The sequence below is a fragment of the Salarias fasciatus genome, chromosome 3 (genome assembly GCF_902148845.1).
Source record: "Salarias fasciatus chromosome 3, fSalaFa1.1, whole genome shotgun sequence".
NCBI classification, from domain to species: Eukaryota; Metazoa; Chordata; class Actinopteri; order Blenniiformes; family Blenniidae; genus Salarias; species Salarias fasciatus.
The window spans coordinates 11,446,745-11,468,701 of NC_043747.1; the positions used below are offsets into that span (position 1 = coordinate 11,446,745).

The 21,957-nt window shown below is 46.2% G+C and overlaps 3 protein-coding genes across 3 annotated transcripts; all 3 read left to right on the forward strand.

Annotated features, from left to right (window-relative positions):
* Nucleotides 1–756: 756 nt before the first annotated feature.
* LOC115385907 (E3 ubiquitin-protein ligase ZFP91-like) lies at nt 757–6,910 on the forward strand. Its single transcript, XM_030087992.1, has 7 exons — nt 757–1,330; nt 2,447–2,605; nt 2,943–2,987; nt 3,072–3,150; nt 3,554–3,668; nt 3,845–3,944; nt 5,513–6,910. Exons 1-7 carry the CDS (start codon nt 1,035–1,037, stop codon nt 6,105–6,107), a joined length of 1,389 nt encoding a protein of 462 aa, XP_029943852.1. The 5' UTR covers nt 757–1,034; the 3' UTR covers nt 6,108–6,910.
* Nucleotides 6,911–8,998: 2,088 nt separating this feature from the next.
* On the forward strand, nt 8,999–13,232 carry LOC115385908 (ciliary neurotrophic factor-like). The gene is made up of 3 exons (XM_030087993.1): nt 8,999–9,369; nt 9,913–10,224; nt 12,114–13,232. Exons 1-3 carry the CDS (start codon nt 9,241–9,243, stop codon nt 12,252–12,254), a joined length of 582 nt encoding a protein of 193 aa, XP_029943853.1. The 5' UTR covers nt 8,999–9,240; the 3' UTR covers nt 12,255–13,232.
* Nucleotides 13,233–14,623: 1,391 nt separating this feature from the next.
* LOC115409865 (uncharacterized) lies at nt 14,624–21,891 on the forward strand. The gene is made up of 8 exons (XM_030121157.1): nt 14,624–14,797; nt 16,767–16,876; nt 17,058–17,142; nt 17,210–17,405; nt 17,885–18,972; nt 19,047–19,846; nt 20,404–20,610; nt 20,690–21,891. Exons 1-8 carry the CDS (start codon nt 14,706–14,708, stop codon nt 20,932–20,934), a joined length of 2,823 nt encoding a protein of 940 aa, XP_029977017.1. The 5' UTR covers nt 14,624–14,705; the 3' UTR covers nt 20,935–21,891.
* Nucleotides 21,892–21,957: the final 66 nt, after the last annotated feature.

Below are 21,957 nucleotides of genomic sequence, written 5' to 3' on the forward strand. Positions count from 1 at the left end.
TAGAGTACAAATATCCTCACCACAAAATTAAGATCTTTGAAATCAGTGGATAAAAAACTTTCAACATCAAACAACTGAAACACAACTAGATATATAGTTGCATCTGCAATATAAAAAAACTATATGTGATTTAAAAAAAATATATATATCCGGAAGTGCTTCTTTGGTTTTATGATGTGAATTGATATTAACAGGGCTTTGCTTTTCATTTAGATCAATGTGAGTTTTAACAGTTTAAGTAGAAGTTGAAGTTGGATTTTTTTTTTCTCACGGTTTCATAGCGCCCCCTGAAGGCCAGGGTCCACTCAGCCTTTTATTGCATAATGTGCCTTCCAGCTCTGATGGAGCCACACCTGCAGTTTGCATCGAGCACTATAAGAAAAGTACCTGTGGTTTAAAGCTTTACTTAAAGGTGTTTATTGAGTTTTTCCTGTTAAAATCATTCTTCTATGCTCATACCAGTCACCTTCCAGACTTGGAACTTGTTATTTTTATTTTATCGATATTTTAACTTCTATTTATTCTGTGTTGAGCAACGCTGTAATTAATTTCCATCTGGGAACAATAAAGTATTTCTATTCTATTCTATTCTATTCTATTCTATTCTATTCTATTCTATTCTATTCGAATTTAGAAGAATTTAGTCAACGTTATTATAACTACAGTTCCCAGAATCCCTTGCTCGTATGCGTGAGTATGGATAGTATCGAGTCCAAACTAGATGATTATTTTCATACGCGCTTTGCCGCTCTTAAAGGAGACGCGTCCCGTCGGTCAGACTTGAGGTTTGCTACAGCTTTAAGAAGTAATAAATAAAGCGTTGCGCTTGTATAATGACGTTCCTCTTGGAATATAACTTTTCCAACTAAAACGATGTGAATGGTGAATGCTTCTGATGCTGGGAGACTGACTTTTAGCCAGACTCGTTGATCTTGGTCCGGTTTGGGCCTGCTTCGTTAGACTGTCTATATTAATACCTACATTGCCTCAGCTAATGATTAAAGTCTACACGGGGAACAGCGGTCCAAAGCAGCATGGACTCTGGGGGGAAGGAGCTTTCAGCTGTGCGTGTTGACAACACGGCGGCCGTCAACTCATCCCCGGACTGGACTGACGCGTCCAGCGGGAGGAGAGGAAGTCGAAGGCGGTTGAGAACTGCGGTGACCCCCGCTGTCTCCTGCGCCTCCCAGTCTGGCGCTAAACGTGTTTTACGAGCCAGGACAGTTGTACCCGACGGGGGCAATGACTCACAGGACGCCACTCGCAAGAAAAGCCCTCGCTGCGGTGGAGGGACTGCAGGATCACGCAGCGGAAAGGCACCTGTCACGCAGTAGGTGCATGCCCACAAGCACGTCAGGCATTCTGCATGACTCGTGCGATAACATAACTGCATTCCTTACTGGAAGGGCTTGTAATAACAGGAGAAGAGTTGCTCTGCAGGGGGAAGTACTTGTCGGATTTGTAAATGACGAGGGTTTCTTAAAGCTATAGGGTCACGAGGTCTCATACACACCACACTCACATCAGGTTGGAAGCTTTTGCTCTCATGCCCCTCATTCTGGTCTGATTCATCCACAGAGTTGAGAAAAAGAAACCCAGGGGCAAAAACAGTAAGAAACCACTTCATCATACACTTTGCTCCATGGCATCACAAATCTGCCACTAATGCATGTGCACGCTGACTTCCCCAGCATCCACACAGGTTATCAGGCCAAAGCGGTCCAAAAGTAGAAAAGATGAAGGGAGATCTCTCTGCAAATCCTTAGCCACAACACCAGTGACATTCAAGAGTGAGACGGAGACAGCAGCTTCACTGCGTGGTAGCTTTTCCTAGAAGAATTCTCAAATAATGAAAAATGCCTTTGCATTGATGATAAATTAATGTGCACTTTGCCTTTGTATGTAAGGGAGAGGATGTCCATGGTGCAGAAGGAAATAATGAAAAGTGAGTAAGAAAATGAAGAGAAAATGACAGTACTAGAATTTAGCGAGATCGAATCAAGGTAAACACTAACAAAACATGACACTTTCAAGTTCCCCCATTTTGACATAAACACTGATGTGCCTCTGCTAGGAAAAAAACAGCGTTTGCTCTTTTTACTGCACAAAATCCCCTGATTAAGGCTATATCTTCAAAGGTCTGATAAACTATGACAACATATTCAATCACAGTACATATAATAATGAGTGAAAGTAGACAGCCTGGGACCAATGTTTGTTGCAGATAAGACAATAAATTGTTATGTGATATCAATGAATGAGATGTGGAAATGTTTTAAAACCCTCATTGATAAGTCCAGTGAGAAAAACATCCCTCTTTGACAAAATTGTTACTATAAATAATTAAATTTGTGCTGTTTTGGTCAGTTTCTAGTATGTAATGCACCCATCTACACACGAATGCTTGCTTCACTTGTAAATGATGTGATTCTCTTCACCTCCACAGTGGAAAGTCGAGGTGTCGCGCGTCATTACCACAAACGGAGGTCAAGAAAGAGGAGTCTGACCAGGAGGAGGAAGAAAAGCGCACTGAGAAAGAGGGCAGCCCCCAGGCTGTAGTGCAAAGTGAGGATGCAGTGGGTGATAACGCACAGACAAACAGGAAGTAAGCACACTGTATGATCGTGAGTTTGATGGTTATCCTTAATAAATGTAAGCGCCTCTTACACCGAGAAATGTTGAAAGTGTTCAAATAACATTTTGAAGCAGCAGCAGTGTGATTTATCTCCCAGTGCCTGAACAGGGTTAAAGCAGCCTGCTGCGTTTATCATCCGTCACTCATCATTCACAGTATTTAAAATATGCCAACATGCTTCTCATAGTAACCTACTTTCCATTAGTACAACCTTTTTTTGGTTTGTTTTTTTTTAATCAGTGAATCCGAGCTAGCTTGATTGAATTAAGGTAAAACTGAAATTCACATTAAATTTCTATTCTTTTAGGCGAAACCAGCGAGATGATAAAGCTCCTCGGCAGCCAAAACGAAGGTGACCAAGCATTTTCCGTGCTCTTTCTTTCCATTGTTTGTGTTTTGTGAACATGGTAACCATTTTTTCTCTGTGTCCTCACAGACAAAAGCCACCGGTTCAGTACGTCCGCTGTGAAATGGAAGGCTGCGGGACGATCCTGGCACACCCACGCTACCTGCAGGTGCGTCACTCTGTCGGGTCCTAACAATGAGGAGCACCGGCGCGTGACGTTCTTGCTGTTTTTAGTAAAGGCGTCTTTAACAGATTGACATTCTGGAACTAAATCCGTCAGTTTGATGGACAGCTCTTTGACCTTTTTCGTCACTTGTCGTTTCAACAAGTCGGGTCAGGGGTGGAGACATTTTGATTAATGCAACAGTACACTTTGAAAACTCTCCCTATATTTATCACATCTGGTTTACGTTTTTTTGGGATGCTTACACTAAAGTCATGCGAGTTCATATTTATCTGAACGGCTTGTCTTCATGAAAAGGAAACTTAGCCATGAGCAGTTGGAGAGAAAATTGAGGATGTAGCACACAATTGAACTATCTAAACCTACTCCTCTGATCTTTCTACTGTAGCATCATATTAAATACCAGCACCTGCTGAAGAAGAGGTACGTGTGTGACCATCCGTCGTGTGGCCGCTTGTTCCGTCTGCAGAAGCAGCTGCTGCGCCATGCTAAACACCACACAGGTGATTTATTTATTTATTTTGGCTCTTTATCAACCCAGTGCTTCTGCTTGTATTGCAGGATGAGCGTTCAGAGCTGCTTGAGTTGAATTGACGTACATCATACCAAAGAGTAATCTGAAACTGCAAGTCTTTGTACTTCCTTATTGAATCAATACACTCTTGTCATCTGCCTTCAGATCAGAGGGATTACATCTGTGAGTACTGCGCCCGCGCGTTCAAGAGCTCGTACAACCTGGCTGTGCACAGGATGATTCACACCGGAGAGAAGCCAATACAGTGAGTGGAAATCACAAGAGTTCCGTCATACTTAAGAGACAAGGAAGCAATTTGATAAAAGGAAACAAAGAAACTCTTTGAGACAGGCTTTGGTTCCTGATTCCAAAAAATTGATCACACACCGATACTTTCTGACAATGAATTGACATAATGTTTCCCACAAGTGTTTATTTAAACTGAAATGACGTTAGTTTTTCCTCAAACAGAAATCGGGAATCACACATTACACCAGTGGTGGGCCGTCAGGGCCTGCAAAGCCTTCTCTGCTGCCCTAAAAATTATCTGAATTACAGATTGATGTAAATTATATTTTGCCCATAAATAATTAATAAATGATTCCAAACGGTATGTTCCAGTTCCTTTCATAGTTTTCCCGAGGTTGCGCTGCTTCCAGACATGTTTTTTTCATATTTAATAATTTAACCAATCAGATTTCAGGCATCATCTGTTGCTAGGGTCAAAGAAATCTGCCCGAGGCCTTCGCTATCCGTTCCCGATGGCGCAGTGAAGTAAAGTGAAGCGTCAAACAGACAGCTGCTTCAACCAATCAGACAGTTGCTTCAACCAATCAGATTTCGAGTTGGCGACTCAGCGCCTTCTAGCTTCTAAAAACAGCATATCCAGGCCCTCTGATTTACATTCACCAAGAGATACAGTAGGGGGCGGTATGCACCTAAGTTGTTGGTCGCCTACCTCAATTATTCCAAAGAAGAAGAAGAAGAAGCCCTGAAGAGAAATAAAACTTATGCCAGAAATACCACAGGGCAAGCTGGACTTTCAGCCCTGGCTTTATGGGACTGAAACGCACGGATAATCTGTATGACAGAGCAATTGAACTCTTTTTGAGGAAGGAAAGGAGGATGTATTTTGTTTTCAAATAATCGGGATTTTGGTGAGTAAAATGTTCCTCTTTTCCTAAATAATATTGCTGTTTTATTAAGTTGTTGATGCTCATTGTATGTGCACAGATGTAGTAGGAGAATTGTGCACTTCAGCAAAGGCATTTATTCTGGCTGCACAAGTATCTATCTGCTGTGCAACAACTCTTTATGTGCATATCTGCATAATAAGATTTTTTTTGTAGACAAAATAGTTATTGAGAGGTGGATTGGTTCAGGCGGATCTGTTCTGAAGGCCTTAATGTGAAATGCACGATCCGCCACTGCATTACACCCAATATTAGAAAAATAAATGAGCATATCAGACACAACTGTGTAAACAACAGTCAACTTGACTCTTCATGTTATATTGTTCTATTTTAAACTCTTGATTGTAAATGGAAATACTTTGCCAAACACCTTCCTCATCACTTTGGTTTTAGTTAATTTATTATCGTCATATTTTGCTAAAAAAACAGTAAAGCAAATCGTTTAAAGCTGATCAAACACAGTGTAATCTGTTTCCCATGCACAACTTCATCTCAGAAAACCTTCATCGGCGTGCTCCAGACTGTATTGATCAGACAGTACACTGTGTATTAGCCCTCTCCTATGCCCTTCATGAGGTTGATTTTACTGAGAACCGCTCATCTGGATTGAAACTTGTGTTTTGTCTCCACCTTGTGGCAGGTGTGAGATCTGCGGCTTCACCTGCCGTCAGAAGGCGTCTTTGAACTGGCACATGAAGAAACACGATGTGGAAGCTTCCTACCAGTTCCCTTGCTCGATCTGTGGGAAGAAGTTTGAGAAGAAGGACTCCGTTGTTGCCCACAAGGCAAAGATCCACCCCAAGGTGCTCATAGCTGAAGCCATGGCGGCGAACGGCGGCTTGGTAATAAGCGCTTCGGTCGCCCGGCCGGTCAGCCAGGAGAGCCAGGAGCTGCAGAAAGACTCGGAATGCACGCTCGCTCCCCTGCAGCAGGTGGCGCTGCCTTTTGCCCCACAGGAGCAGTTCCTCCAATCGCCCTTGCAGGTGGCGAGCCAGCAGCTCGCTGCCGCCCCGCCGGCTCACCTTTACTCCGACCCTCCCGGGCTCACCCAGCTCTCCCCGGTCTCACCCTCAGAGGGCACGCAGACACCCGGGGAGGCCGTGCCGTGGGACGGGGTCATGGTGGGCCAAGATCCTCGGCACGCAGGGGACCTTCTGTGGGAGGGGAGCGAAGAGAGGAGGAAGGAAAATGACGCCATTGTTTGGGAGCAGGAGGGAGAGAGACTGATCCTCTGATAGTGAAATACTTTGATATACAGCCACAGAATGAACTGAAATAGAATTATATACTACATTTTGTTTCAGGGAACAACAAAAATGCTAAGGTGATGTTGAAATTTGAAGTAATGAAAGTTTTTGTTCATTTCATCACAGGAGTCACGTAAAATGCAGCAAAGCTACTTTATATCAGGGAGTGTTTTTTTTTTTTTTTTTAACACAGCTTACATTCCCTTATTGAACCACTTAATCATTTACTTAATAGAGGTGCATCATGTAGTATCGACACGCTCACTCTCAGGGCTCTTCCAGATGTTGGAAAGTTTTGTTCTCAACTGCACAAAATGTAACTTTAGCTACTCAGAGCAGACTGTCTACATGTCTTTGGTTTGTCACTGTTATGAAGTCAGTTGTATTATATTCAAGTATATATGTCAAAAAGATTTGTTAAAAAGCAATGCTGTGATATAAAATCGACAGTGACTGAGGTTATAATCTTTATTTAACAGCCTGTTTTCAGATTATCTCATTAAAGTATTTATATTTCACCATGGAAAACCTGTTTTTTCACCCAGTCTCTCAGGTACCTTATTGAAACATATTATGGTATTTTTATGTACAATTGCTCATTTTTAAAATTTAAACGAAAGCAGGATGCTATGATTTGTGAATCTCTTTATCCCTTATTTAACTTCAAATAAATGGGATGTTGTGAGTATTTTATCATTTCATTAGAGGCATTTGTTGTTGATTTTCATTTATCCAGTATGTAGCCTTGCAGCCCAGTTTTGATTTTTGTGACCACAATTCATTACAATATTTTCCGGAATAACTCATTACCATTACAATTACAGCAACTAAACTTTATTCAGATCAGGGCTGTATCAGTCAGTGTAACATAAAGTGAAAATAAGAACACTTTATAACAAAATCATCATTAAAATCTTGATAATCTATGCAAAAACCTATTAAACTGCTCATTCATCATGCTTAACATCTCATGAGGACCTCTTTCTGGTTTTAATCACCACGTGAGACAAAGTAGTGTAAATATAGTCCAGTTACCAGTCAACTTTCTGAACAAACAAGTGGTTTTCTATTTAACTATCTCCCCGAATTATATCTGGTTTACAGATGATCTCTTTGAGTTTTTAGGGTAGTTCTATTTCAGAACCTGAAATACTGGCTCAGTCTGTAAAGCTTTGAATTTAAATCTTAGTAGGTGCCTGCTTTGTGTATTGTTACTGAATAATTTGAGGGATTCACTGTTTACTGTTATATTTTACAGTGACACCATCTGGTGGTTCAAAGTGGTATTGCATTAATGATAAGGTTAGATAGAGGTATGTTAGTTTCAAGTTACTTCATAGAGCAGTTGTACATATTTAAACAAATTCAACAGAAAAAAACCCCCAGCTGAGAATCAAACCATGGGCCATATTTCCCCATGGAAGAATTTCTTACAAGCTATAAGTTAAAAACAAACAAAAAACTTTTTCGATGAATGAAATTTCATGAAATGAATGAAATTCAAATATGATTTAAAATAGTTTTTTTTCTGTACTTTACTTAAAACTGTTTGAAACTATTTTTAAAATGTCAAACAAGCCAGATGGGTGGTTACTTTAACAAATGATTGATATGATGTGGCGAACCCGATTGATGGTGCTGTTTTGTTTTTTGTTTTTATGAGTGATTTTACTGTTTAGCACTTTACACTGCTTTTTAGGAATATGAAAAGTGCTATACAAATAAAGTTTGATTAATGTAGACTAAAAAAATACTTCCATCCACCTCATGCAGCTTTATCTCACTCAGAGTTGGGAGTTACTGAAACAGATTCTACTCGACTTACACTGAACACTGATCACTTGTGCAGAGAGACACAACCTCACACTTTCACACCTATGAATTCACACCTATGAGTTATTTAGAGCCACCAATTGGCCTCAGATGGCAACTGCTGGATTGTGGGAAAATGCAGAGAGTACAGACATGTGGTAGAGTGGAAGAATCAACAAATTCCACAGGAATACTCTCACCCTCTCTACACACAGTGCTGCACTGGTATAGGATTTCTGATTAACAAAACAGTAAAAATGGTCTAAGGAAGCAGAGAACCTTTAGAAAACCCACCCACTCATGCAAATGAGGAAGATGAAGAGAGATCCATAAATCCAACCCAGACTCTTAGGAGAAGCTACATAAGTGGTCCATATTTGTGTGCATAGGTATGAGTATGGAATTCACATGGGATATTTTGAAATTCCCCAAGAAACTGTGGGAAGGTCACGCTGCTTTGGCTTACATCGAAAGGAGACATAAACTGTTATCTGAGACACAACAGGTACTATAGTCTCATGGCTATTGTCTCTGCAAGAGTTCCTTTCCTCTCAGTCAGCTGACTCCTTTGCAATCCTCAATAAAACCTTCTTGTGCAGCAGTGTCGAAACCCTGACCGCTCATCTTTGGCTCTGTCTCCACAAAATCCACAACAGTAAGTATATTATTATTATTATTATTATTATTATTATTATTATTATTATTATTATTATTATTATCATCATTATTAAGTTTTGAGTCCGTAAAGTGATTATTAGGGATGGTGCATTTCCTCCCACATAAAAAAAATTAATTCATAAAATTAATGGTTTTGCTTCTTTTTTTTTTTAACTGTGTGAGTTTTTTTTTTTTCTTTAACATTTTTTTTGCGTTTCTCTGGAGTTCGGTCAGGGCATGTTTCCACGGTAAACTCCTGGTGGTTTTCCATCCCAGCTCTCCGGTAAACACAGTTTGGACTCTGTGGGGACGGATGGGTGGGTCGCGCGCTGACGTTGGGGAGGGCCTCGTGTGCGTCCCCCCTAAAAAAAAAAAAAAAAAAACTCCCCTGTTGCCTGCGGAACCAATTAAATCCCCCTCCGGCTGAACGCACGCCGACATGAACGCCGACACAAACACGCTCCGGTAACGGCCGCTCCGAGGACCTCCCGCTCCGCCGAAACAACCGGGAACATCCCGCCGAGGACGAAATAAGAGGAGCAGCTTTTTTCTTTCTTTCTCTTCTTTTTTTTCGTTTGTTTTTTTGTTTTCCTGCCAGAGTTCACGAGCTGGGCTCGACCGAGGCGGGGGGACGGTTTAGGGCTGAGCGCTAATGGCAGAGCAGGACGAGCAGCGGATCACCGAGCCGGACGCGCCGGCGGCGGGCCGGTCTCGGACGGGCAGTGCGGTGGCTCTCGCCCGGCTCCTGCACCACGAATGCACCCGTCTGCTCCAGCTATACGTGAGTTACGAGCGGAGCCGCCGGGCGGTGGGACGCTCTCCTCTCTTTCCCCCCGTTATCCGTGGCGGACTGCTCTGCACCTAGCTAGCTACCTGTCGCGTTTGAATCACATTTATTTTACTACAGTTTAACATTCGCTATTGAGCACTAGAGTGTTTTTAATGGGGATGCTGTGGTGCAGAGTGTAATCACATTAAAAGACCCCCCCCCCCCCCCCCCCCCCCCCCACACACACACACACACACACACACACGCACACACACACACCCCTCTCCACCCCCCTCTCATTTCCCAGAGGTACCTAATGGACAGAGTGTATTGGATTTTTCTCTCCCCCCCCCCCTTTCTGTCATGTTTTTGTGCCTCATCATCCATTCAGGGAAAGCTTTTTAAATGATCAATATCATCAATATTGTTGTCACTTAAGTGTTTGAACTAAAGTGAGATTAACAGGGACAAGTGCAAGATCAGAGGCACCTAAGAACACCGAATGGACAAAGTCGTCTCTTCCCCTCATCCTCTTGACTTTTCCTGGCTTTCCAGAAAGAGAGGGAGACCTTCCTGGCGGACCACACCCCGGACGGAGGGCGCATGGTGTCCCTGTCCTCGGACCAGGAGGAGCCCAGTGCGGAGGAGCGGGTGCAGCTGCTGCACCTGGCGCTGCGGCAGTGCCTGGGACTGCTCCACTGTCTCATCCTGAAGGAGGAGGAGGAGTGGGGCGAGTTGGAAGGCGACTACGGGGACATGAGGAAGACTGTCCGAGCCCGGCTGGAGTACTTGCTCCGCACCACCAAAGCCTTGGTGGAGACCGACGACGTGACCCTGGAAGTTACTCCTGATCACCAGTGTGTCGAGGTTAAGTATCTGTCGTGATTAGTAGGCTTTTTTTATATTGGTGAAAGCAGGTAATCCTTCCAAAATGGATGAAATCTAATTTTAACACCTCCATGTTTGCACTGCACACATTTATTGTGACACCATGAACCAAATTAGTGTCGTATTTCCAACCTGACAGCCCTCGATTATGTCTGAATAGCATGAGCATTAAATGGAAATCCTAAAGCTTTAATGTGGGTGAATCTAATCTCTTTATTCCCCGACTAATGCCATGAAATGGATATGACTAATAAATCTGAGATTAGTCTGATCCAAAACAATCCCGTGAGGTTAAAACGGCAACAATAGATCAAAGATATACGGTGCGGTACACAAGTCCAGGCAGGAGGGAAGAAGTGTTGGAAAGTAGGAGCATTCTCAGTGGAACGGTGGTGCAGTGGTTAGCACTCTCACTGCGCAGTGAGAATGTTTCTGACTGAGCTCCGATTGGGCTCGGAGCACCACTCTGGAGTTTGCGCATGCTTCCTGTGCATGTGTAGGTCTTCTTCAGTCCAAAATCATGCATTTGGGGTTCAGTGACCCACAGGTGTGAGTGTGTGTGGGACTGTCGGTCTCTGTGTTTGTCCTGTGCTGGACTGATGGTGTGTCCAGGCTGCATCCTGCCTTTACCCATGATCAATATCAAGCAGTGTAGAAGATGGATGATTGAAATTCTGCCGATGAAGGCTGACTTCAAATCTTCTCTCGTCGTATAATTCAAACAGACTCTGTCGTCTTTAGAATAGAACATCTTCCAGGACTCTTAATGTGTCTCTTTAAGCTCAGACGACACTCGCTGACATGTCCTATATGATTGGAATCATTTTTCTGTGCTGCAGAGTAAGCATGGAAGCGTCCGGTGTTTCCTTGCTTGCATGCTGGAAAGCTCAATCCCACTGGGGGGGGGAGCACGCATCAGGTTACCTTGAACATGGGACACCAGAGGCGTGAACTACCAAGTGGGATTAACATACCTGGGATATCTGTCTCTGATCTGGATTCACAAACCCAGATATTCGTGGTATTACCATGGAGGAGCAGACAATTAGCCTTCAAAAATATGAAGAATTCAAACCTGTTAGTCAGGTCAAGATCAACACTGTTGCTGCAACCAATTCCAGGAAGGAATGATGGCAGAAAACTGCAGAATGTGATCATGTATGACTTTGTGAAATTATAAAATATTCATCAGACAATATAAACAGCAGCACTCTGATCGGGTTCACTTTATAACAGCACAGGTGTTTGGAGCAGAGCTTGCTCGCTGTCCTACCTTTAGTTTCTGTTTTCCATCAAGTTATTTTAAGGCGCAGCTCCTCATGCGAGCACATTTTGTCTTGAAATCATTTGTCACTGGGACGACAGAGGTTGTGCATGATGTGACCTTTAATATTAACGTCATTATTTCAGATGCAACACTTGTGGAGCTTAATGGGCTTGGAGGGAAAAGTCAAGAACAAAACCTTTAAAGCGCTCAATGACGAGGCTTTCTTTCTTCACGCCAACTCTGTTCCCTTGAAACATGTTTTTTGGACTGTGGAAGGAAACCAAAGCTCCCTCATGCAGAGAGAGAGACTGGATCCTCACACTTCAATCTTCGGTTGGAGGGGTTAACCACTGCACCACCGTGTGCCCCAGGGGAGCGGCCATGATGACTTCATAAACATGACTAATTATTCACCGTACCAATAAAAGATGACGGATCGTTAGTCTTTGATCGCTGTTAGGACCGTATGAGTTGAGAAAATATGGACCAGTCATAGAATAAAGATATAAAAACAGTATTAGTCTTAAGAAAGCAGAAAATATGGTTAGATAAGGAAGAATTCAAAACGCTAAATGATGTGAACTGTGTCCCCGATGTGCAGGAGACCGACGGCGCCGGGGGAGCGTTCGGTCTCAAACTGTGGACCTTCCGAGTGCTACTGGAGCTGATCCACTGGGCCGACCACGCGGCGCAGACGCTCCACGTCCTGCACAAAGAGAGAGAAGGAACAGAGGAGATCTGAGTCCCTTCCAATTCATTCCAGCAGCCCCGACAAGTGAACTTGACACTAACAGCCAGCGTTCCCCTTCTTACAGATTCCAGATTGAAAATAAAAAGTGAACTCTGTGAACACGCCGGGTTTGAAAACGTGCGGCTTAGCTAAAAATCGCTACTAAGCTCCTTTTAACAAAGCAAAGCAGGCATCGGTATTTCCACAGCAAAGTGCTCCCGTTTGCCGCAGTTGCAATTTCCATGATAAAAGAATAATGACCAGACGTTTGGCCTGTGCAGTTTGGTTTGCTTTGTGAAGTGAAGTGACAGCGATTAGACTGTTAGAAAATGTTTTGTTTTTTTTTAATGCACTGTGTAATTTATTTTATTTAAGTGACGATTACCTGCTGTTAACACTCCAATCAAAATCTACTAACTGCTAGAATATAGCCAAAAACCCAAGACTGATAAACTGTGACTGATGTGCAGCTGAATGTGTTCATATACTATTTTAATAGGTCTCCTAGCTTTTGATGTACATTATATCAAACATATTTCAGTATTTCTCTGTCCGATCGCATTATGTGTCGACTGAATGCCTGTCCCGTTCCTGGGTTAGCACGGTGTGTGTGTGTGTGACGACCCAGTGTTCATGTTTTGCTGCTCCGGTCACGTAGTTCTCTCCTGATGTTATACTTGAATGTGTCGTGAACTATTAGCTCGGTGGTTAGCGCGCCGTTTCCGTTGAGAGAGCCACAGAATTAAACTGATATCGGATCAGTAGGTTACATGTACTGTCTGCAGCCAGCAGCATCGAACGCTCTGCGCCACAAGAACTTCACTGTAGTGTTGAATGCCTGAGACACCATATTTATATAAATATATATATATCTATACTCACCGAGTGGTAGAGCTGTGACTTCCACATAAAGCAAGCACTAAATGTCATGCTTTATTTTATCTCTGTGATGAATAACTTGATGTGCATTGAAGAATAAATTATATTGTAACCCTGTTTCATTGACATTTTGCCTCTTTTTTTCCCGAAAAATTTGAGTTGGAGCATGAATTTTTTTCGCAGACTTCATCTGGCACCGCTTTACCACCTCGTGCCCCTCCTGACCAGTTTGAATCAACACTTAAATACCATTTGTGCACTGTAGCCTATACGTTTATGTTTCTAACATTGTGTGTACATTTGTATGTATTCAATATGACAAGGTGAATACTCAGATTGCTTATAATTTATTCATGTAATATAGAGTCAACAGTTTTAGGCTGTAAAACAATAACTGAACTGTATAAAACAAGACCATTTGAATCTTGATAGGAATCTCTATGATTCACTTTTATATACTCATTTTTTAATGCTTCTTTTGGTTCATTATTTCTTTGAAACATTGATTCAAAATGAAGCAGTGCATTCATACTTTCACTCTTTTTATGAGGATTATGCCTCAGACATAAGCAAATCCCTGCTATTGGCAGTATGACTGAATAGTTACAATGTAATTAATAAAGTACTTACACTTACATTTGTACTGCAATCCAAACTGACCTGAGATGACCCCGAATTGGAAAAGTGGTCTGGAAGCTGAATGGATAGATCTCTTTATTATCATCAAGTCAGAATACATGGAGAAAGCTCATATACGCACAGGGAGAACATGCAAAACGCTGCAATGATGCTTCTGTGAGTATCCGGGTCTCCTCCAAAGACATGTACTCTGTGAGTGATGGCGAGGGATCTGTCCAGGGTGTAGAGGTGATGGATGGATTCTCTTGTTATTTTCCGTAAGTGCAGGATACTAAAAGCAGTGTTTTACGATGAAATTCATGCATAAGAATTATGATCGCTCTCTCGCTTTAAAAGATTGACTTCACTGTGTGAGATGTGAATAACTTTGATGTGGAATTTATGTTTGCAGAAAAATTGCGGGTCGTGTTGGGAGTTCCTTTACATTCTGAGTGATTGAGCTCCAATCTGCTGTAAAACAGTACAATTTATGGTTTTAATCCTTTTAGTTTCATGAGCACACATGGTGGCTGATTTATTGTGCAGAGACCTCAAGAGATCAGTGGATTCAAATCCTCTTTCTGTGTGGAGTTTGCATGTTCTCCCCACGTGTGCAGACTTCCTACTGTAGTATAAAAAAAACCTGCATGCTGTTGACCTAAGTTGCCCCTCGTGAGAGTGTTTGTCCTGTGATGGACTGGTGACCTCTCCCGTGATGCAGCTGTGCACATGGTGGATGGATTTTTTTTTTTGCAGCATTTCCTCACGTGCACGCAAAGAACCAAGCATCTTGATAAAAGGTCGCCACTGCTTGGTGAAGTAGCTGCTGATGTGTGTGCGTGTGTGTGTGAGTGTGTGTGTAGAGGTGGGTGCACCCCATTTTACCAAAAGAGCCCCCAAGGATGCTGCGCCGCACATGCGCGTTGTGCACCTACCGGAGCGCCAGAGGTAGGGAAGGCAGCCCTAATGGCGGAGAATGTACGCTCGCCTTTTGACTACCGGGAGCCACCGACCCTCGACAGCGACGGGGATGGGAGCAAGCCGCCGCCGCCGCGGGGGTGAGTGTCGCCCTCACCGGGGGAGGGGGGTTAGCGGGCGAAACGCGGCCGCCGCCGCCACCGCCAGACGGTGTGTGTGCGCGCGCGTCGGTGGAGTCACACACTGTTAAAAAGCCTTTTCTACGCGTGCGTGAGCGCAGCGTTAAAACGTTTGCAGTAAAAACTGTCCTTTTTTGTGTGTTCGATTCCGGGCGGCGGCGGCCGGGTCCGGCGAGGCGGAGCCTCCCTCCGCACGCGCCCGTCCCGCGGTGAACCTGCAGCCGGTTATTCTTGATGTTTTGACGGGACACGAGTAACAGCGTTAGCCGCTGGAAGCTAGCAGGCTAGCGGTGCTTTAGCCTGGACGCTAGCATCGCACCCAGCAGGAATCATAGCACTGCTGCTGAAATCCCCCCCCAAACACATGTTTATTATACATACAGCAAATGTTGCCTACACACTGGTGACATTTAAAAGCGTCAAGTCGATTTCTATCTCAGTACTGCACACATCACCACGAAGAAAATGGTTTAAATTAGCCGCTGACACTTTCTGGTGTCCTCAGGGTCATTTTAGGTTTTGATCAGTCATGAAACGATGTGTGATGTCTCCCGGCAGGCATTCATGGAAATCAGAAACATTGGGATCGGTTAACAGAGTCTCCTCAGCCTCACCACGACTTGTTTATTGTGGTGTTGATGAGTAAACAAACCAACACACCACAATCAAAACACAATCTGGCTACTCTCTCAGTGAACTGTACTGTGATCTGGAGTTTCTATCCATTACATTTGTTTGGAATTATCATCACAAATCAATTAGAAAATAAATACATACCTGTTGTATTTACAGTTGATCAAATCACAACTCCTTTGCCCAGAAAATCTGGTCTGGTCTTGGTCTGATTTATCTTTCGGCCTATCTGTTCAGTGATGATAATCTTGGATAATCTGTGTTCATCTCTCGACTGATACACCGGTTATTGTGCAGAGATGAAAGAGATCAGACCAACTGTAAAGTCAGTGAGATGTGTTTTGAAGAAGAAAAACAACACTCAAGATATTCAAACACAAGTGTACATTTTTAACTCCTGTATTGAAAAGTTTGAGTGGTGTTTACACTTATGATTTGACTGCAAACTCAAGGGAGGAGAAAATCCCCGAATCAGGGTTCAGTCTGGTTTGATTTGCATTCAAACTTGCGCTTTTAACCTCAGCTTGAAATATGTAAACAAACCACATGTTTCACAGCTGTTGAGACGTATATTCGGTGACGCAACTTCCACAACAACGCCGCCTGCTCGGCTGAATGCAAAACAATGCACACTGGATCATTTTGGTTGTGTTTCTTGCCAGCTGTGAACTCCTTCTTAGATTATCAGAAGAAGAAAAAAAAAAGCCTGTCCTGGGATTTCTCTGTTGTGCACATCAGTCACAAGACAGCCTCTTTGGTATAAAAACTTCAATCAAAACAAAGGGGCGGTTATACTGACTCAAATGTACCGCAGTACTGCACCGCGGTTCATTGTAATCACATCAAACGTGTTTGAACACTCGACTTAACTCATCAGGATATTTGCACACATTTCTTTGCGATTGCTTTTCTGTCTTTAAAAATGACCCTTCAAAAAACACGAACATGTGCCAGCAGAGAGGTGAGGTATTAAAGGGTTAAACTTGTATCCAGGATAACACTTAAAAGCCATCAAATCAAAGACTTCAAATAGTTTCCTAAGTCGATAAACAGCAGTTCCAGCCCCCTCGCTGCTGTCTGCCTCAGTAGTTCATGCCCTCATTGCTGTGCGTGAGCCACCCAAATGTGCGAAACATTTTTTTTGCAAACAGACTGAAGTGCGGCCGTCGCGCAGGTACAAACGCTCGGCTCGTTTTTGGCCGCCTTCCACCGGAGTATTTACGGAAAGACAATCCCCGCCGCTGTCTCGTCTCAGTGTGTCATTGTGCTAAACGGAGCCCTGGTTTTCTTTGCACAGCCGCGTATGTGGGAGAAAAAGGAAGGGGACGCCCGTGAAGGTGTGCGACCGAGCGTACGTAACAGAAGATGAGGAGGAGGAGAGCATGTCGGAGCACAGCTACAGCCCTGGTATATATGAAAAAACACACTTAAAGGCCTCCTTCCACCTGGTGTTGGTGTATTTATCTACTCTCATGCTTATGGAAAACAGTCTTATCACGTTGCACTTTCCATCTTTCAAACATAAGGCTGGTTTTTCATGATAAATCGGCAAAGAGATGCTGGATTGACACTTGTTCCTCTGTATCAGGTGATGGGCAGTACGCAGAGGGGGCAGAAGACCGCCTCCCCCCGCCCGGCAGCCCCTACTACCTGCCCGATCCCACTCAGCTCTGGTAAGAACCGTCCTCACAGTTTCGCCGAGCCGAGCCTCCGGCGCTAACGTCAGCCTCTGGCCCTCAGCGTGCCCGAGCTGGGGGAGGACGGGGCGAGCGGCGTCGGGGGACCCGTGCTCTTCCACCCGCCCCCCAACTGCCGGATCCGAGAAGTCCACTGCGGGACTCAGGTGCGGCTGGTCGTCATCGCCATACGAGACATCGTCAAAGGGGAGGAGATCACGGTGGACTACAGCCTGACGGACTGGGGCGAGAACGCCATGGTGAGCCGGGAACGCTGAAAGAACAGTTCTTGATGCCTCAGATTGCATTAAGCGACACTCATCTCAATCCTGGATGCTAATTTGAAGGTTACATTTATTAAATGACATGTGTCACTTGAAACCTTCGAATTTATTGTAAATCAAACCCGCTTTTAACCGTTAATTTTGACGATAAAGAAACAACAACATGTAATTAATTCTCACACCGGGCTGTTATTATACCTGGCGCTCGTCCAGACTTGCTCGTCATGTTAAAAAGCAGAACGTTTTCGCTCACTTATGACCTGAAGGCATCGCTCTTTAGTTTCCAGCAACAGTTTGCAAACAGAGGAGCTGTTACAAAATAAGAATATTGCAATTTGTGAATGGGACAGGCCCTATTAGCATCTGGATGTTGTGGGTAGGAAATGCAGAAAGACTTAAAAGGTAAAAATGCCAATAATGCAGAGGCTCTGACTTGATGTTTTCTTTCCGACCAGGAGGAAGACGGTGGCCCCCACCCGCTGTCCCTCTCCGTCTCGGATTACCTGACCCCCTCCTGGTCGCTGTCGCCCTCGTCCTCGCCGCTCACCCACTCCGAGCCCAGCGACTCGGACCGGGAGGAAGACGAGGAGGAGGAGGACGACGACGATGACGACGACGACGAAGAGGAGGAGATGGAGGAGATGAGGGGCCGCATGCTCCGCCGCCGCAAGAAGCGCAAGATCCCCGCGGCGGTCAACTCCAAGAAGAAGAGCGCGCCCACCTCCTCCCGGGGCCCCGGGCGCCCCTGCTCCTCCTTCTCCCGCCCCGCCTCCGTTCCGCCGCCGGGCCGGTCACAGCCGCAGCCCTCGGTGGGCTCGCTGGCTCCGCCCACCACGAACATAAACAATAACATCAACATAAACATCGGCAGCTCCAGCGGCGCCACGGTGAGCCGGCGGCAGCACTGCCCGTACTGCGGCCGCCACTACCGCTCGCTGGCGCGCCACCTGGAGAAGCACCACGCCAACCAGCCAGAGGTCCGCACCGCCATGGAGATGGCCCACCTCCACACGCAGAACCCCTCCAACGGCAGCGCCGCGCACCCCCACCCCTCCTCCTCGTCCTCCGCCCCCCACGGCCACTCCTTCGCCGTGCCGCAGCCCTCGCCCTCCAACCCCGCCCCGCCCTCGCTCTTCGCCAGAGAGCGGGAGTCGCCCGCCACCCGCTCCAGCACCGGCAGCGTCTCCTTCTCCCTCTCGCTCTCGCCGTCCCCGACTTCGACTCAGCCCGCTGCCGCCGCCGCCACCGCCGCCAAGAAGGGACCCAGCCTACCGCTGGCGCCCTCCAAACTCCCGGCGTCCCCGATGGCGGCGCGCGTGAAGAGCCCGTCGCCGCCTCCGCCGTCAACACCAAAGAGGGGTCGGAGGATGAAGAAAGAGAAGCACGAAGAGCCGCCGAAGGTGGAGGTGGAGAGCGCAAGAAACCAGGAGGAGCTGGCTCCGCCTCCCACGCCGGAGCCGGACATCGACCCCGAGGAGGATCTGGAGCTGAGCGCCGACGGCGAGGACGAAGCGCCGGAGGAGAAGAATGGAGAGACGGAGAGGTGTGTGTCGATCTTTTAAAAAACGGTTTGTAGTTTAGTCTGATGTCTGAAATGTGTTTCTCTGTGGCTTCCAGCCCGCCGAGGCACCACATCTCGCCGCTGCTGTCGTCCCTGTCCTGCCTGGTCCTGTACCTGCGGCGCCAGCAGCACTCCGCCTACCAGTCGCTGAGCCGCTCGCCGCACTCGGCCGAGGCCTGGCGGCTGCTCTGCCACTCCAGCCTCTCCCTGCTCATCCTCTACAACCGGCACCGGGAGTGCGAGGTGGCCAAGCTCACCATCCAGGACTACCGCAGCCGCGTCACCCCGCAGCCGGGCGCCGCCTCCAACCCCGCCTCCGGCATCGAGGCCCTGCTGTCGCCGTTCGAGCGCCAGGTCCTGTGCCAGCTGCCGCGCGCCGGCGTCCTGGGCAAGCGCGGCCGCGTCCAGCCGCTCATCCTGCCGCCGCACTGCGAGTCCTGCCTGGACCTGCTGCTGCGGACCAGCCCCAACGTGGGCGTGGACCCCGAGAGCCCGTACGTCTTCTCCCGGCCCTACCACTCCCCCGCCACCCCGCTGCGGGGCACGGACCTGCTGAGGAACCTGGCGAGGTCCAGCGGGGCGAAGAACGCCGGCGCGCTGACGGCGACACGCGTGCGGCGGCAGGTGGCCATCCTGACGCAGCTGCTGCTGCTGGACGAGTGCGAGGGCCAGGGCGCTGCCACCAAGCGGCTGGAGGACTTCCTGGAGAACGAGTACCACGTGACCCAGAACTGCTCCGGCATCATCCGGGACCCGGCCCTGATGGGCCGGGTCGGCCGCGTCATCCTGTACGGGGAGAGGGAGGGCGTGCTTTTCCGAGGGATGAGCCTTCAGCACATCTGCCTCGAGCTGGACGGTGAGGAAACATCCGCCGCACGTCGATTGTCATGGAGGTGTATTTGCATAGATGTTGGAACAGCCCTGGCTTGTTTTTCCATTCTCTCACCAGAAGCCTCCTCCTGGCTTCTCCCACCTCGTTTCTTCATTAATGATTCACTATTATTCACAGAAAGTGCAGACCTAATGTGTAAACCGTGTGTGAAAACATTCACCAGACTGCAGAGAAATTTTTCACAGACACCTTGAAACAGAAACGCAGGAAGCCACAAGACGTGCCACTCAGGTTTAACAGATTATTATATTAGTGTTGTGCTGTATGGAGACTTGCTTATCAAAATGGCTCAGTTTCTGCACCAGGTGTGCAAATTGCAGGGTTCAACCTTCCATAAATATCCCAACAGGTCTGTTATCACAAGTGATAAGTGTAAACACAGATTTTAATCCAAGGTTCCACCGTTTCAGACGTTTAAATTAAATGGAAATAAAACTCAATCATTTCACGGCATTTTACTTCCATGAGTTTATTTCCAGTTCTGAGTCTAACTTCGTCTTGTCGTCTCTCGTCCTTCAAAGTGATGTCTGGGAACTCGGCCGACTCCTTCTCGGAGGATTCCGAGGCAGAGAGGGAGAAAGAGGAGGTGAAGGAGAAGCCGGAGCCCGTGGTGAAAAAGAAAGGCCCGGGCCGGCCCCCGCGGAAGAAGAAGGCCTGCGCCCCGTCGCCGGCCGCCCCCCCATCGATACCAAACGTCCACAAGAGGAGAACCATCCCGCCCAAATCAGGTGACCCGCCGTCGTCCGGCGCCGCGCAGCGTTGCGTTGCGTGATCGCGTGTGATAACTCCCCGTGATGTGTGCGGCAGGTAAGCGCGGCGTGCTGAAGCGCCCCTGGTCGGAGGCGGAGCGCGTCGCCGTGGAGACCCACCTGAAGAGGAACCTGATGGAGCTGCGGGTGCCCGCCAAGGCGGACTGCGAGCGCTGCCTGGAACTCTGCCCCCTGCTGGTGAGCAACCAGCGGGACTGGAGGGCCATCAAGTTCTACGTCCACAACCGCATCCAGCTGCTGAAGAAGCAGGGGCGGAGGGAGAGCGCCGCCGCCGTCAGCTAGAACGAACGCGAGCGGGAGAGACGCGCGAAGGAGGGCGAGCGAGGGCGTCGTGTACAAAAAAAAAAAAACCACCAGCAATCACAAAACGCGGGGCTGAGACTCTGCGGCGGTGGGGTGCAGCTTTCTCTTTTTCCTTTCCCGGTCGTAAGGGAGTAGTGTAATACAAGCGACGTAAGCTACAGAGGCGGGTGGAGGATCCTGTGTCGGCGGTGTCGGGGACGCCGTGTGTGTCCCTCACACGGATTGGACAAAATGTATTATTACATGTGAATATGAGTTCAGACCGTGAATGCTTTTCTTAAAGAAAACACTTTTTTTTTTAATGGTATTTTTACTTTGATAGATAGCTGACAGTGTTGAGAGAAAGATGGTTAAAAGAAAACAAAACAGCAACTCTAAAAGGTCTGCGATGCGGTGTGTGTGTGTGTTCTCCAGGCCGCCAGACCACATCCTCCGTCTTGCATTTACTTCCACTGAAGGCTGACGACCAAACATGAATGTTTAAAGCTTTGGAGGAGGAAACCAATGGTTTTAATCTTAAAAAAAAAAAAAAAAAAAAAAAAAAATCCCCACAGGTAGACTGTGTTGTGTGAAAACAAATGAACTTGTATAGTTTGTGTTTGATACTGACTGATATTGTACGCCCGAGGAGTGTATTTAAAACAAAAAGAAAAAAACAAAAGTTCAGAGTTTCAGACCATGATCCACCTGTGAAGTGTTTTTTGCATACCTCTATAGTAAGACTAGTATGTATCAAGGCACGCCTACTTGAATTTATTGCGTATCTTTTTTTTTTTCTTCTTTTTTTGTCTTTCAGAATCAACATATGGTCTTATTCACAATGTAAATACTTCCTAATCTATAACAGTATGCAGTAGTGATGACAAAGTTAGTCCTGTGTTCGGGTGTAAATACTGTAAATATTATCTGTACTTATTAAAGTGTACGACATTTTGATGTGTTTTCTTAAACTGGACTGTAAGCTGAATTTTACACTGGAACACTGAAAATAGAACAAATACA